At 42.1% G+C, this 17,815-nt stretch overlaps 1 protein-coding gene across 9 annotated transcripts in view; it reads right to left on the bottom strand.

Annotated features, from left to right (window-relative positions):
- UPF3A (UPF3A regulator of nonsense mediated mRNA decay) overlaps positions 1-17,815 on the bottom strand; it is a 36,111-nt gene that overhangs the window by 5,264 nt on the left and 13,032 nt on the right. For 6 of the 9 annotated variants that reach the window (XM_082602018.1, XM_082602019.1, XM_082602021.1 and 3 more), the window contains 3 exons: positions 17,633-17,796; positions 15,642-15,936; positions 5,565-5,713 (listed from right to left, as the gene is read on the bottom strand). In XM_082602018.1, coding sequence (XP_082458144.1) covers positions 5,565-5,713; positions 15,642-15,936; positions 17,633-17,796 — 608 coding nt within the window. Of the gene's footprint in view, positions 1-4,675; positions 5,714-15,641; positions 15,937-17,632; positions 17,797-17,815 lie in introns of those variants that run through there. The other 3 variants (XM_082602023.1, XM_082602024.1, XM_082602025.1) reach the window with 3 other exon arrangements.

Here is a 17,815-nt window from a genome sequence, read left to right as displayed (position 1 = left end):
CCTTTTTACCAACCTCTCCCTACTTTCCCCACGCCCCAGTCCCTGGCAGCCACCATTCTACTCTGTTTCTATGAGTTCAACTTTTCTTTTTAGGTTCCAAATATGTGATACCATGTAGTATTTGTCTTTCTCTGTCTGGCTTATTTCACTTAGCATAATGCCCTCCAGGTTCATCCATATGGTTGAAAATGGCAGGATTTTCTTCTTTTTTAAGGCTGAATAATATTTTGTTGCATATAGATAGATAGAGATATATCTATAGATATCTATATCTATATAGATATCTCACATTTTCTTTATCCAGTCATCCGTCGATGGACACTTAGGTTGTTTCCATACCTTGGCTATTGTGAATAATACTGCAGCAAACATGGGGATACAGATGTCTCTTCAATATCAGGATTCTGTTTCCTTTAGATACACACCCAGAAGTGAGGCTGCAGGATCATACGGCAGTTCTATTTTTAATTTCTTGAGGAACCTCTGTACTGTTTTCCATAGTATGTATCCGTTTACATTCCTCCAACAGTGCACCAGGGCTCCCTTTTCTCCATACCCTCGCCAACACTTATCTCTTGTCTTTTTGACAACAGCCATTCTGGCAGGCATGAGGTGATATCTCATGGTGGTTTTGATTTGTAGTTCCCTGGTAACTAGTGATACTGAGCACCTTTTCACGTACCTGTTGGCCATCTGTATTTCTTCTTTGGCAGTATATCTGTTCAGGTCCTTTGCCCTTTTTTTTTTTTTTTTTTTTTTTTGCGGTACGCGGGCCTCTCACTGTTGTGGCCTCTCCCGTTGCGGAGCACAGACTCCGGACGCGCAGGCTCAGCGGCCATGGCTCACGGGCCCAGCCACTCCACGGCATGGGGGATCTTCCTGGACCGGGGCACGAACCCGTGTCCCCTGCATCGGCAGGCGGACTCTCAACCACTGCGCCATCAGGGAAGCCCCCTCTGCCCATTTTTAAACTGGGTATAGCTCTTCCTTGACTTATGGTGGGGTTATATCCCAATTAAGCCGTCATAAGTTGAAAATATCATTAAGTCAAAAATGCATTTAATACACCTAATCTACCAAACATTGCAGTTAGCTTAGCCTATCTTAAACATGCTCAGAACACTTACATTAACCTACGGTTGGGCAAAATCATCTAATAAAAAGCTACTTTTAATATGGTGTTGAGTATCTCATGTAATTTACTGAATACTGTACTAAAAGTCAAAACCAGAATGGGGGACTTCCCTGGTGGCACAGCGGTTGGGAGTCCGCCTGCCAATGCAGGGGACACAGGTTCGAGCCCTGGTCCGGGAAGATCCCACATGCCACGGAGCAGCCAGGCCCGTGCGCCACAACTGCTGGGCCTGCGCTCTGGAGCCCGCAAGCCACAACTACTGAAGCCTGCGCGCCTAGAGCCCGTGCTCCGCAGCAGGAGAGGCCACTGCAATGAGAAGCCCGCGCGCACCAACAAAGACCCAATGCCGCCAAAAATAAATAAATAAAATTTAAAAATTAAAAAAAAAAAAACCAGAATGGTCGTATGTGTACAGAATGGTTGTTAAGTGTATGGGTTGTTTAGCCTTATGAATGCCTGGCTGACTGGAAGCTGCAGCTCACTGCCACTGCCCAGCATCATGAGAGAGTATTGTACTGCGTATTGATAGCTGGGAAAAGGTCAAAATTCAAAGTTCCTACTGAATGCATATTGCTCTCACACCATTGCAAACTTAAAAAATCGCAAGTCAAACTGTTTTAAGCTGGGGAGAGTCTGTAAGTGGTCTGGTTTTCCTTTGCTGTTGTGTTGTATGGGTTACTTGTATATTTAAGGCACTAACCCCTTACCAGACATGTGGTTCACAAACATTTTCTCCCATTCCATAGGTTGCTTTTTTTAAATCTCTTCTATTGTAATTTATTTTTTATTATTTACTTATTTTTCTTAATTTTTTTGGCTGCATCGGGTCTTATTTGTGGCACATGGGGTCCTCATTGTGGTGTGCAGGCTTCTCTCTAGTTGTGGTGCGCGGGGTCCAGAGCGCGTGGGCTCTGTAGTTTGCCACACGCAGGCTCTCTCATTGAGGCACGCGGGCTCAGTAGTTGTGGCACGCAAGCTTAGTTGCCCCACGGCATGTGGGATCTCACTTCCCCAACCAGGGATCGACCCCGCGTCCCCTGCATTGGAAGGCAGATTCTTTAACACTGGACAACCAGGGAAGTCCCTGTAATTTATTTTTAAACATCACTTCTTTCACAATTATTTGAAAAGGTGTTTAGTTCAGATATCTTTTTTTTAAATTAATTTTTATTGGGAGTATAGTTGCTTTACACTGTTGTGTTAGTTTCTGCTGTACAGCAAAGTGAATCAGCTATATGTATATATGTATCCCCTCTTTTTTGGATTTCTTTCCCATTTAGGTCACCACAGAGCATTTAGTAAAGTTCCCTGTGCTATACAGCAGGTTCTCATTAGTTATCTATTTTATACATATTAGTGTATATATATCAATCCCAATCTCCCAATTCCTATTTTGTTGATGGTTTCCTTTGCTGTGAAGAAGCTTTTTAGTTCCATGTAGTAGCATTTGTTTATTTTTGCTTTTGCTGCCTTTGCTTTTTGTGTTAAATGCAAAAAATCTTGCCAAGACCAAAGTCAAGGAGCTTGCCCCCTATGTTTTTTTCTAGGAGTTTTGTGGTTTCAGGTCTCATAGTCAAGTCTTTAACACATTTTCAGTTGCTTTTGTGTATGGTGTAAGAAATTGCTCCGTTTTCATTTGCCATTTCACTTGCCAGTTTTCCCAGCACCGTTTATTGAAGAGACTATCCTTTCCCAATTGTATTCTTGGCTCCTTTCTTGAACATTAATTGATCATATATGTATGGATATATTTCAGAGCTCTCTATGCTGTTCCATCGCTCCATGTGTCTGTTTTCCTGCCAATACCATACTGTTTTGATTACTATAGCTTTGTAATATAATTTGAAATCAGGGAACATGATGCCTCCAGCTTTGTTCTACTTTCTCAAGATGGCTTTAGTTATTTGAAGTCCTTTTTGGTCTTCTTTTGGACATTTTTTCTTTTTTCGATACGTGGGCCTCTCACTGTTGTGGCCTCTCCCTTTGCGGAGTACAGGCTCTGGACGCGCAGGCTCAGCAGCCATGGCTCCCGGGCCCAGCCACTCAGTGGCATGTGGTATCTTCCCGGACCGGGGCACGAACCCGTGTCCCCTGCATCATCAGGCAGACTCTCAACCACTGCACCACCAGGGAAGCCCTTTTGGACATTTTAACAATATTAATTCTTCCAACCTATGAACATGGAATGCCTCTCCACTTATTTGTGTTTAATTCTTTTATGAATTTTATAGCTTTCAGTGTATAATCTTTTACCTTCTTGGTTAAATTTATTCCTAAGTATTTAATTCTCTTTGACGCTATTTAAATGGGATTGTTTTCTTAATTTCTCTTTCTGATAGGTGCATTTCTATACACTAACAACAAACTGATTTCTGTATACAGATTTTGTATCCTGCAATTTTACTGTTTCCATTTATTATTTCTAACAGATTTTTTGTGGCATGTTTAGGGTTTTCTATACATAATATGTCATCTGCAAACAGAATATTTTACTTCTTTTTAATTTGGATGCCTTTTATCTCTTTTTCTTGCCTGTCTGCTCTGGCTAGGACTTCCAGTACTATGTTGGAAGAAAGTTATGAGAGTGGGCATCCTTGCCTTGTTCCTGATCTTATGGAAAAAAACTTGCAGGGTTTCATTGCTGAGTATGATGTTAGCTGTGTGTTTGCATATATGACCTTTAATATGTTTAGGGACCTTCCCTCTATACCCAGTTTCTTGAGAGTTTTTACCATGAAAGGATATTGAATTTTTTCAAATGCTTTTTCTGTATCTATTGAGATGATCATATGAGTTTTATCCCTCATTATGTCAATGTGGTGTATCACACATTTACTGATTTGTGTATATTGAGCCATCCTGATATCCCTGGATAAACCCCACTTGACATAGTGTATGATCCTTTTAACATACTGGTCAAATCAGCTTGCTAATATTTTGTTGAGGATTTTTGCATCAATGTTCATCAGGGATATTGGCTTGTGATTTTCTTTTCTTGTAGTGTCTTTGCCTGGCTTTGGTATCAGAGTAATGCTGGTCTCATAAAATGAGCTTGGAAGCGTCCTGATCTGTTCTATTTTTTGGAAGAATTTAAGAAGGATTGGTATTAATTCTTCATTAAATGTTTAGTAGATTTCACCAGTGAAGCCATCTGGTCCTGGACTTTTGTTTGTTGGGAAGTTTTTGATTACTGATTCAATCTCCTCACTAGTAATTGTTTAGATTTTCTATTTCTTCATGATTCAATCTTGGCAGGTTATATTGAATCCACAGCAAGTTCTTCTCTCCCCTCCCCCACCTTCTGGAGCTCATAAGTCAAGAACAAGAGCACAGCAATGCTTGAAACTGACTGTATGTCTAACAGTCATAGAGGTTTTTTTAATAATAAATAAGTCTCAGTTTTTTAATAAACATTTTATATTTTATAAGGAATAAATATAATAAGCAAAATATTCAGATGATTAAAGCTACGTTTTAAAAAGCAGTATTTTGTTACATGTAATTCTATATAGGAAAAGTACCATAACTGGAGTTCAAATTCATAGCAATTAAAATTTTTATTTAATAAATGGTTCAAAGCACAGTGCCAAAAGCATTAACATTTAAAAATTTCACTAAAAGGAAAAAATACTGTAGACTGCACAGCTTCAGAAAGCTACATTAAGTTATCGTAAAACTGCCTCAGACTGCAAAAAGAAAAACTCCAGATGCCATACCTAATTATTCCTCTCTAAAATAATGCCATTTATGTTATAAACCATGAGCACTCCATCAAAAGACTGGAACTATTTTTGTTAATTCAGTGGCCATATTGTTAAAAGGGCAACAATTAAAGCTGTTGGGCTTTATACAGTGTTAAAGTTCCTATCAGAGGGAATACAGCACAACAGACTTCAGCTAATCCTTATGACAGAAGGTGCATGAATGACTGAATTACAATGGTTATAAGAAATGAGAGCTGCTCACTTTCCAGAAACTACAGCTCACAGAAAACCAACAAAAAGCACAATGAGATACAGATCATTGACTTACAAATGTGTAGAACTGAAAGTCCAAGTTATTCCTACAACCTGTTTAAAGTGCTTCAGAATTCACACTGATACAATACTAGCTTTCTTCTGGTTTTGGTCATACTTTTCTGCTTTCTGAAGGAGATTATTTTTCTTCTGCTTTGGCTAAATTATATATACTAGTTTATATCAGAAATGGCAAAATCTATAACTCTGTTCAAAGTTTTAAAAGATCGCTTGAGAACGGTTTCTAGGTATTTCTACACCACCTTTATAGTTCTAGTTTCTCTATAAGGAGTAAATTCACCTTGTCGGCTTTATTCCAGGCTAATTTACACGCTTCCGGAAGGAATGCCCTCTCTAATCCACAGAGTGTGGGTGGAAGACCACCCACGTCACCAACATGCACACTGACTCACTCTGCCTCTTCGATCTTCTCAGCTCCAGCCCCAGTTGAATCTTCCATCTCACCCCTCCTCCCATCATGGCCCTCCTCAGGGGGTCTTCCATCACGTTCACGGGCTTGGATGCCACCTCTGGGCTGGTACAGCTGCAAGCCTGGTCGGTCCTGCCAGGACAGAGGGCGTGTTACTCTTCCAAGGGCCAGCAATACAGGAGAGGGCAACAGCTCTATCTATTTCTAGGGCCTGATAATCCTAATATCTAAAGAAATCAGTCTTGCAGCTAAAAATCAGCCTTTTTCACAGCACTATCTCAGAAATCAGGCATTCTGAGATGAAAAAAAAAAGGAGTCATGAAAAAGAAAGACAGTTAATAATAACTTGGAAGTAAAGTTAGTGTCTGGGAAAGTGTTACTGTTCAAAGCCAGAACACTCTGTGGAATTAATACAATCACAGCATTCCCTCCTATTTTGAGAGGTGAAAACTCAAACACACTCATCTCAGTCCCTCAAACTCGCCATGAAGGGTGAATGCAAAGTCTGGAACAAAATGAGGCATGGTCTCTAGAGAGATGGCTTTTTAGAGCTATGAACTGAACAGTCACACACATTTGTAATTAGCAATTTCTGTGTAGCTTATTCCTCAACTGTCCCCTTTATGGAAAATGCTAACCAGCCATCATACTAATCTCTTAGAGGTGGTGGGATAAAAACATTCCTGGATAAAGTACATAAAATGAATTGAAACTGCTTCAGGGCATGAGGAAAGCAAAGCCAGGGAAGGACAAAGCGATTCTGCAGGCCAGGACCAGCCTTGGGGAAGCCAGCCAGCTCCGCCGTGGACCCACCCCTGAGGGAGCCGTCTGCTTACGTGGGCGGAGCAGCAGCCTTAGCCTTCCACGGCCACCTAGGGGCCAGGGCAGTGTGACTCAGGTGGGCACGTCCTATGCTGTTTCTCCAGGGCTCACCACTCACCTTTGCCCACTCCTGGGCTGTGTGTGGAGGCCCCACAGTTACCACCATGGGGTTTACCAGAATGTTCTTTTCCTAAATATCAGTCTGGCCAATGAGAAGGGTGGGAAAGGGCTTGGCAGGCCGTACAGACCCAAATCCCGTGCAGACAGAGAGGCAGGCTTCACACGCCACCTCTGCCTGGGGCCAAAAGCATGGCTCTGCTTTCGCAGTTAATGTCTGTGTGTACAGACGGATTCCAGAAGGACATCAGAACTCATCTCGTGAGAAAGGAGCTATGACACGCAGCACCTAGTACCACGACAGCACCACACCTTCAACTGAGCGGACGAGTCACCTCGGGTTCCCACTCACAAAGCTGTGCCAACACCCAAGTCACTCACTGCTGCTAAACGAAGACGCAGGTGAAAAACCAGCGCTCGTGTGAACGAACCCAGCAGAAAGCCCTGCGGTTACAGTAACTGCAGAAACCTCTGAATATATGGACGGGGCCGGTCAAGGGTGAAGATGAGAAGACTCCCTCTGGCTGGGGCTGGCCTTGCCTTCACGGCAGACACTTTAAAAATCAACATAGCGGGACTTCCTGGTGGCGCAGTGGTTAAGAATCCGCCTGCCAGTGCAGCGGACACGGGTTTGAGCCCTGGTCTCGGAAGATCCCACAGGCCGTGGAGCAAGTAAGCCCATGCGCCACAACTACTGAGCCTGCGCTCTACAGCCCGCGAGCCACACTACTGAGCCCGCGCGCCTAGAGCCCACGTTCTGCAACAAGAGAAGCCACGGCAAGGAGAAGCCCGCGCACCGCAACAGAGTAGCCCCCGCTCACCGCAACTACAGAAAGCCCGCACGCAGCAACGAAGACCCAATGCAGCCAAAAATAAATAAATAGATTTATTAAAAATATAAAAAAATAAAAAAATAAAAATAAAAATCGCTGATACCCACCACCCCCTGGATGGATCTGTGGGGATTATGCTGAGTGAAAAAGCCATCCTCAAAAGGCTACATGCTGTGCTCCCATTTCTACAGCCTCCTGAAGTGACAGAATCAGACACAGCACAGAGGGAGGCTGCCAGGGTCAGGGGTGGCGGGGGACGTGGATACGGCCTGCAGCCCAGGCCTCTGTCCCCTCGGCTCACCTGGACGCCAGGCTGTGAGGGCTGACCAGCACCATGGGGCCGGGCCTGGCAGGGAGATGACCCCATTACAGTGCTTCTCTGCAACGATGTGATCCCAGTGCCACGCCGGTTGTGCAGAGCTGACCTGGGCGTTTATGGCCACCTCATTATCCACTAATAATCAGAACACTCCTGGGGGGACCAAGATGCAGGAGGACATGGAGCTCACCTCCCCCCACAAACACATCAGAAACACATCAACCTGTGGAACGGTTCTCACAGAAACTGGCAGAAGACCCCCTACACAGCCAAAGCTGCAAGAAAGAGCTCCATGTAACCGGGCTGGACAGAAGAAAAGGCATCGGATCAGGACCTGTGCCCCGGGGAGATCTGTAAGGAGGAGAAAGTCCTCGTGGGTGGGCCCTCGCCCTGGGGAGCAGGCAGGCTGAGCAATATCCTGGGCATCCCAGTCCTAGGGTCCCGCACGGAGGAGACAGCCGCCCTGCCTGCTGGGAAATCCAATGAGACAGACAGAGGTGCTGGAGAAGCTGGGACTCTACTCACAAGGAGTGCCTGTGTGCAGCGTGCTGACAATCAGGGTGGAGAGAGCTTTGCAGCCGCAGCTGCCACCTCTCTGCACTCCAGATCTGAAGGGGTGAACACCCTGGCATGGCTCCCTGCACACCACAGCCTGGCGTGAGATCTGGGCAGAGACTCGGCCTAGCAGTGAAGAGACAGACCTGTGTCTGGGGTGGGGTCCAGGTGGGGCGGCAACAGCCATTGTCATTGTGAGCCCCTGGCTCCACCCAGTCCACATGGCAGCTTAGTGCTGGATCTGAGGCAGACAGGTCTCACACAGCAGCAGTGCAGCCACCTCCATTCCTGTACCCACAATGTCCCAACCCCCAGCCCCAGCCTACTCCACACCACAGCCTCGTGTGAGATCTGGGATGAACGCAACAGAGAAAGGGATGCGACCCCGGGCTGCTTCTGAGCAGAAGTGTGGACACCTACACAGGTGACGCCTAGGTCCTCTGTGGCCTCACCTGCTTCAGCACTCACCTCCTTTGGGGCAGACACTCAAGAGCAACAGAGCCTGAGTGAACTCGACCCTCAGGGCTTCTGCTCCAACAACTGGTGAGCAGAGCCCCCACCCCGACAGGGCAGGGACAGCCACGGAGCCGAGAGGAGGCCCCACCCCACACCCAGCCCAGGTTCTGGACAGTACAACACTGATCACACCCCATCACGGGGCTGACGCACAGCACACCCTGAGGAATGACGTGGCTGGTGGGCAGACCCAAGCCAGCCCTTGCACCAAAAACACTGAACACACACGGTCTGCACAGGGACATTCCCATATAAAAACGCACTTTCAAGACTACAGTAGATAACCGTTTCTCCTAAATTCTTAGAGACAGAGAAAATTAAGTAGAGTGAAAAGGCAGAGGAACTCCCAATGAAAAGGACAAGAGCAATCCCCTGAAAGAACAAATGATGAAACAGAGATCATCAGTCTACTGGACCCCAAGTTCAAAAAGGAGGTAATAAAAGTGCTACCTGAATTAAGAAAGATTATTGATAGAAATGTAGATCACTGTAACAAGGAACTAGAAACTATAAAGATGAACCAACCAAAAACAGACAATTGCTGAGAGAAAAAACAAGCAATGAACAGCAGACTAAGTGACACAGAAGAATGTGTAAGTGATCTGGAAGATGGAATAATGGAAATCACCCAATCAGAGAAGAAGACAGAAAGACACATTTTTAAAAAAATGAAAACAACATATGAGATCTATGGGATAATATAAAATGTGCCAAGCTACACATAATAGGGATTCCAGAAGGAGAAAAGAGAAAGAAGGGGATTGAAAATGTATTTGAAGAAATTATGGCTGAATACTTCCCAAACCTAAAGAAGGACACAGATATCCAGGTATAGGAAGCACAGAGGGTCCCAAACAAGATGAATCCAAACAGACCCACACCAAGACACAGAATTAAGATGATAAAAGTGAAAGATAAAGAGAGGATTCTAAAGGTAGCAAGAGAAAAACAAAGAGTTAGTTACAAGGGAACCCCCAGAAGGCTATTAGCTGATTTCTCTGCAGAAACTTTCAGGCCAGAAGGGAGTGGCATGAAATACTCAAAGTCCTGAAAGGGAAAAACCTGCAACTAGGATACTCTACACAGCAAGATTATCATTTAGAATAGAAGAATAGATAAAGAATTTCTCAGACAAGCAAAAACTAAAAGAATTCAGCAATACTAAACCCACCCTAAAAGAAATATTGAAGGGTCTTCTCTAAATAGAAAGGAAGCAAGGATCTATAGGAAAGGCAAGTATATAAAACGATTGGAGATCACTTAAATAAGCCAGTACATAGGTTAAAAAACCAAAAAAATTGTAAAAGCAATTATAACTACAATTAACAGTAAAAGGATAAGCATGAACATGTAAAACAGGACATTACAAGTCACAAAATGTGAGGGAGGGGAGTTTTAAAATGTAAGTATTTTGGAATGTTTTTGAACTTGAATTACTATCAATGTAAAGAAAGTAGATATAGTGATGGGTTAACATACTCAAACTCCATGGTAACCACAAATAAAAAATATACAATAGATGCACAAAAACCAAAAAGAAAGAAACTCAAGCATACCACGAAAGAAAATCATCAAGCCACAAAAAGAAAAACAAAAAGAAGAAATGAACAAAGAACTACAAAAAACAACTGGAAAACAAGGATTAAAATGTCAGTAAGTACATATTTATTGATAATTACTTTAAATGTCCATGGTCTAAATGCTCCAATCAAAAGAGTGGTAGATTGGATAAAAAAACAAGAACCTACAATATGCTGCCTACAAGAGACTCACTTCAGGGTGAAAGACACACACAGACAAAGTGAGGGAATGGAAAAAGATACTTCACGCAAATGGAAATGACAAGAAAGCAGAAGTAGCAATACTCATATCAGACAAATTAGACTTTAAAACAAAGGCCATAAAGAAAGACAATGAAGGGTATTATATAATGATAAAGGGATCAATATAAGAAGAGGATATTATACTTGTTAACATACATGTACCCAATATAGGAGCACCTAAATATGTAAAACAAATACTAACAGACATAAAGTGTGAAATTGACAATAATATAATAATAGCAGGAGACTTTAACACCCCACTGACATCAGATCCCTGGACCAATCATCCAGACAGAAAATCAGGAAGGCGACAGAAATCCTAAATGACACAATAGACCAGTTGGACTTAACTGATATCTACAGGACACTGCAACCAAAAAAACCCAGAATACACATCTTTTCAAGTGCGCATGTTACGTTCTCTAGGATAAACCATGTATTAGGTGACAAAACAAGCCTCAACAAATTTAAGAGGACAGAAGTTACTTCAAGCATCTTTTGTTACCACAATGGTACGAAACTAGAAGTCAACCACAGAAAGGAAAATGGGGAAAGAATGAACCCATGGAGACTAAACAACATGCTACTAAAAAACCAATGGGTCGGGCCTCCCTGGTGGCGCAGTGGTTGAGAGTCCGCCTGCCGATGCAGGGGATGCGGGTTCGTGCCCCGGTCTGGGAGGATCCCATGTGCCGCGGAGCGGCTGGGCCCGTGAGCCATGGCCGCTGGGCCTGCGCATCCGGAGCCTGTGCTCCGCAACGGGAAAGGCCACAACAGTGAGAGGCCCGCATACCGCAAAAAAAGAAAAAAAAAAAAAAAAAAACCAATGGGTCAACGATAAAATCAAAGAAGATATCAGAAAATACCCTGAGAGAAAAAAAAAATGAAGACACAACCTTACAAAAATCTATGGGATGCAGCAAAAGCAGTTCTAAGAGGCAAGTTCATAGCGATGCAGGCCTTCTTCAAGAAACAAGAAAACTTTCAAATAAACAACCTAACCTACCACCTAAAAGAATCAGAAAAACAAGAACAAACAAAACCCAAAGCTAGCAGAAGGAAGGAAATAATAGAGATCAGAGAGGAAATAAATGAAATAGAGATTAAAAAAACAACAGAAAAGATCAATAAAACCAAGATCTGTTTTTTTTTTAAAAGATCAATAAAATTGACAAGCCTCTAGCTAGGCTCACCAAGAAAAGAGAGAGGACCCAAATAAATAAAATAAGAAATGAAAGACATGAAAATAACATCTAATACCACAGAAATACAACAAGTCATAAGAGAACACTATGAACAGTTATATGCCAACAAATTGGACAATCTAGAAGAAATGGACAAATTTCCAGAAATATACAGCCTAACAAAACTGAGTCAAGAAAAAACATATAATTTGAACAGACGAATCACTGGATGTGAAATAGAATCTGTAATAAAAAATAACTCCCTACAAACAGAAGTCCAGGACCAGACAGCTTCAGTGGGGAATTCTACCACACATACAAGAAGAACTTAGACCTATCCTTTTCAAACTATTCCAAAAAACTGAAGAAGAGGGAACACTCCCAAATTCATTCGATGCAGCCACCCTCACCTTGATACCAAAACCATACAAAGACACTACAAAAAAAGAAAATTATAGGCCAATATCTTTGATGAATATAGATGTTAAAATCCTCAACAAAAATATTAGCAAATCAAATCCAATAACACATAAAAAGAATCATTACACCATGATCAAGTTGGACTCATTCCAGGCTTGCAGGGATGGTTCAAAATATACAAATCCATCAATGTGATACACCACATTAACAAAAAGAAAGAGAAAAACCACATGATTATCTCAGTAGATGCACAAAAGGCATCTGACAAAATTCAACATCCATTCATGATAAAAAAAACTCTTACCAAAGTGGGTATAGAGGGAGCATATCTCAACATAATAAAAGCAATTTATGGCAAACCCACAGCCAACATCATACTCAATGGTGAAAACCTAAAAGCCTTCTTGCTAAATTCAGGAACAAGACAAGGATACCCACTCTCACCACTTCTATTCAACATAGTATTGGAAGTCCTAGCCACAGCAATCAGACAAGAAAAAGAAATAAAATGTATCCAAATTGGAAGGGAAGAGGTACACTGTCATTATTTGCAGATGGCATGATACTTTCTAGAGAGAAACCTAAAGTTTCCACACATAACTATTATTAGAACTAATAAATGAATTCAGCAAGGTAGCACGATACAAAATTAATATACAGAAATCTGTTGCATTTCTTTACACCAGCAATGAAATATCAGAAAGAGAACGTAAAGAAACAATCCCATTTAAAATCATGTCAAAAAATAAAATACCCAGGAATAAATTTAGCCAAGGAGGTGAAAGATCTATACGCTGAAAACTATAAAACATTGATAAAGGAAAGTGAAGATGATAGAAAGAAATAGAAAGATTTCCCATGCTCTTGGATCAGAATAATTCATACTGTTAAAATGGCCATACTACCCAAAGCAATCTACAGATTTTATGCAATCCCTATCAAAATACCCATGACATTTTTCACAGAACTAGAACAAATAATCTTAAAATATATATAGAACCACAAAAGGCCCAGAAGTGCCAAAGCAATCCTGAGGTAAAAGAACAAAGCTGAAGGCATAACCCTTTCAGATGTCAGATTATACTACAAAGCCAAAGCAATCAAAACATCATGGTACAAAAAACTGACATATGTATCAATGGAACAGAAAAGAGGGCCCAGAAATAAACCCACACACCTATGGTTAATTAATCTATGACAAAGGAGGCAAGGATATACAATGGAGAAAAGACCGTCTCTTCAGCAAGGGGTGTTGGGAGAGCTGGACAGCTACATGTAAATCAATGAAATTAGAACACTCCCTCACACCATATACAAAAATAAACTCAAAATTGTTTAAAGACCTAAATATAAGACATGACACCATAAAACTCCTAGAAGAGGACATAGGCAAAACATTCTCCAACAGAAATCGTAGCAATATTTTCTTAGGTCAGTCTCCCAAGGCAAAAGAAATAAAAGCAAAAGTAAACAAATGAGACCTAATTAAACTTAAAAGCTTTTGCACAGCAAAGGAAACCATCAACAAAACGAAAAGACAACCTACAGAAGGGGAGAAAATATTTGTAAACGATGTGACAAACAAGGGGTTAATATCCAAAATACATGAACAACTCATAAAACTCAATATCAAAATAACAAACAACCCAATCCAAAAAAATTGGCAGAAGACCTAAATAGACAGTTTTCCAAAGAAGACATACAGATGGCCAACAGGCACACGAAAAGATGCTCAACGTCACTAATTATTAGAGAAATGCAAATCAAAACCACAATGAGGTATCGCCTCACACTGGGCAAAATGGCCATCATTATAAAGTATACAAACAGTAAATGCTGGAGAGGGTGTGGAGAAAAGGGAACCTTTGTTCACTGTTGGTGGGAATGTAAATTGGTGCAGCCACTACGGAAAACAGTACGGAAGTTCCTTAAAAAACTAAAAATAGAGATACCATATCATTCAGCAATACCACTCCTGGGTATATATCTGGAAAACACAAAAACTCTAATCGAGAAGATACACGCACCCAATGTACACAGCAGCAATGTTTACAATACGTAAGTCCCCAACATATGAACCTTCAAGTTGCGAACTTTCAAAGATGCAGACGTGTGTCCCATCAACGTCAGGTGTGAGTGAAACTGCAGCTTGCCCTCCATCTCCTATTGCTGACGACCCTTCAGCTCTACCATCTCCCACCGCCCCTCCCCCCTCCAGTCAGTAACTCTTCTTGCCTGTTCACTTGATGCCGGCCCCTGTATGCCAGCTGTTGTACTAGACTACTGTACTTTTCAAGGTATTGTATTGTAAGATCAAAAATGTTTTCTTTATTATTTATGTTTTTTAATATATTATTTGTGTGAAAGTATTATACACCTATCACAGTACAGCACTATATAGCCGATTGTGTTAGTTGGGTACCTAGGCTAACTTTGTTGGACTTACAAACAAATTGGACTTATGAACATGCTCTAAGAATGGAACTCATTCATATGTAGGGGACTTGCAGTAGTCAAGATATGGAAGCAACCTAAATGCTCATCAGCAGATGAATGGATAAAGAAGATGTGGTATATATACAATGGAATATTAGTCATAAAAAAGAATGAAATTCTGCCATTTGCAGCAACATGGATCGATCTAGAGATTGTCATACTAGGTGAAGTTAAGTCAGACAGAGAAAGACAAATACTATATCATATCACTTATATATGGAATCTAAAAATAATACAAATGAATGTATATACAAAACGGAAACAGACTCACAGACACATAAAACAAACTTATGATTACCAAAGGAGAGAGGGAAGGAGGGAGGGACAAATTAGGAGTATGGGATTAACAGATACAAACTACTATACATAAAAATAGATAAGCAACAAGGATTTACTGTATAGCACAGGGAATTATATTCAGTATCTTATAATAACCTATATTGGGATATAATCTGGAAAAAATGTCTGAATCAGTTTGCTGTATACCTGAAACTAACACAATATTGTAAATCAACTGAACTTCAATTTAAAAAAATCATAACTCTGTTAATGATGTAAAAGAAAGCACCGTGACATGTCATTATTATTTTCCTTACTGTCTTAGGGGGAAAATATGTAATCTTTCCATTACTGATTCTCAAGCAAATAGTGTGAATGTGCCAGTTTTATACTAAATAAAAGGTTCTTTTTCCTTCCTGGTTAAAAAAAAATTGATTCTCTGAGAAAAGATGATGCTGGTTTCATTTCACGACTTGGTGCCCTCTCACTGGACAAGAATAACTGCTCTGCAAATACAGACTCTCAGGGCAGTGAGCTCCCTAGGACGCTGTCAGAAGCTACGATCCTGCACCTCAAGACACCTCAAGACTCTTGGTTAGATAAAACATTTCTGTTTGGAAAAGCCTGCACGATGACAGTTGATACTCTGAGCAGACGAAAATGAAGTGAAAGATTATCCCCAGTGAATAAAAGAACCTTGCTTCCCGCGTCCTCCTTCTTGGGTGCCAGTCCATCTTCACTCCTCTCCCTTCCTGGTGTCTCTGCTGCCCCCACAGGGCTGCCCCCATGCTGGCTCCCCTTCTTCCTTCGGTCTGGGGTGAATCCTGTCCCCCTTTTCAGCTCTTCTTCGCTTCTTCCTGAAAACTTATCCCACTCATAGTGAGCTCTATGTTTTCTGCAGTCATCCAAGTGGTATCTATGTGCTTCAGGTTCTTTTCCTCGGAATCTTCTCTCCATGTCCCTTTGCTCTTTATCACTGTCATTTTGTGACCTGTGATTCAACACAAAATATCAATAACCTTACATAAACTGCTTGTCCATTACCTGTCTTCCCTTCCAGACTACAAGTTCAAAACCAGGCAGGGGACACATAAGTCTGCTCATCACTGCAGTGCCAAGTTTGCACATGGTGGGCACACGACGGGCATTCAATAAGAAACGTTTGAAAACATGAATAAACAATAGTAATAACAATATTTACTGTTACACTTGAGTCACACATATGTAATAGGCACTACGCTAAGGTACCATATACACATATTTTTATAATTCTTAGTAAATATAATCCTCCCTTTTTTTTACAGATAAAGTAAATGAGACTAAAAGTACTCAAGGGACTTTCCTAGCAGCCCAGATGCACATCCATCGTGACACAGAGCTGGTATTTACAGCTGAGTTTCTGTTCCAAGCAGAGCTAAAATTAACTAAAACAATGAATGCATGCATATATCCAACTGTTAAATGAATAGTAAGTAAATAAGTGGCTGCTTAGTTCATCTGGTTCTTAAAGTCTTTCTCTCCACGAGCCTCACATACCGTCTGTGGCTCCCCACACGCAATGGCAGCAGGGCTGATGGGAACAAAACGAGCTACAACCACAAACCTGCGCCAGAAACAGGACGAAGGCTCTGCTGTATCATAAGCAACAATAAGAGATATGCCTGGAACACAAACCAGAGCGATCATAGAGTTGATAGTCATGTACAAATTAATCTTATAAACAAACCGATTAACCAGAACCCCTATAGAGAAGAAAGAAAACCTTTATCACAACTCTGTGCAAGAAAGATAGTAAGAAGTCATTCCGAGTACTGTGATTCTGGGCAAAAAGCAGCCTAATCCCATGACCTTGCCATTTCCCCGCCAACCTCAAATCTACTTCCAGCCACCCCTCTGAGCGGAGTGGTCCTGGGCTCCAGGAAGCTCTGCAGGCATCCACATGCAGGGGAACAAGAATCCCGGCTGCACGTGGCCCCCTGACTGCGGACCCAGGAGGGAGGGGCTCCCTGCTCAGAGACTGCCGTGCATCCTGTCCCCAGAGCACTGCTCAAAGTCCTCTCATGAGACACTTGTGCGTGAGCAGGCAGAGGACAGCCCCACCGCACAGAGGCAGGGCCAGTGGAACACCAGCTTCCACAGCTGCTGGGCAGATCCTGGCGGGACCGGAGGACTGACCACTCCAACAGAGAAAGGAAAGCACTTGGGACTCTATTTCTGTATCACAGAAGATGTCCAGCGCCTAAAAGGCTGGGCTCTCCAATTTACAATTCTGCAGATACGCTGAAGGAGGTCTGGAAGATCAAATGGGCAAGATATCTCAAAACACAGAGGAAAATTCCAAACTGATAAAAATCACCAAGTAAAGAGAGTGGGAAGAAGATCTTGAAGATGGGAAGTGCAAAGACAGGAATCCAAGAGAATAACCAGGAGAGGAGATAGTGGAGGAAACAATACCAGGACACTTCCCTGTTTGAAGCCAGCCTTGAGGATGCAGACTGAAGAGTTCACCATCAGCGTGACTGCCGGCCAAGGAGAGACAAAGACGTGGGCAAGCACGTGCCAGCAAACTCTTGAATTCCAAGTAGATTATGAAACATAAGCGCTCATACTGACAAAGGATACACAACCACAACTCAATGATAACCTTGGGTGCTTAACATGGTCAGAGAAACAAAAGCACGGCTCACTTTTCCCTGAGCTCCTGCAGCCAGCTCTCCAAGGGCTTGGGCTTCACGACTACACAGCTGGGACCGGGTTCCTGTTTCCCATGTCTGGTGTCAATTTCCTCTCCTCTTTCTTTTGGCTTCTTCTCAGTGCTAGACTCCTCTCCCTTTTCTGATTTCTTGAGAAGCTGAGAAATTATAATGCTA

The sequence above is a fragment of the Mesoplodon mirus genome (assembly GCF_964341445.2).
Source record: "Mesoplodon mirus genome assembly, chromosome: 17".
In the NCBI taxonomy this organism is placed as follows: domain Eukaryota; kingdom Metazoa; phylum Chordata; class Mammalia; order Artiodactyla; family Ziphiidae; genus Mesoplodon; species Mesoplodon mirus.
The sequence above is the reverse complement of the archived record's forward strand: the minus strand, read 5'-3'. Positions and strand labels throughout refer to the sequence as shown.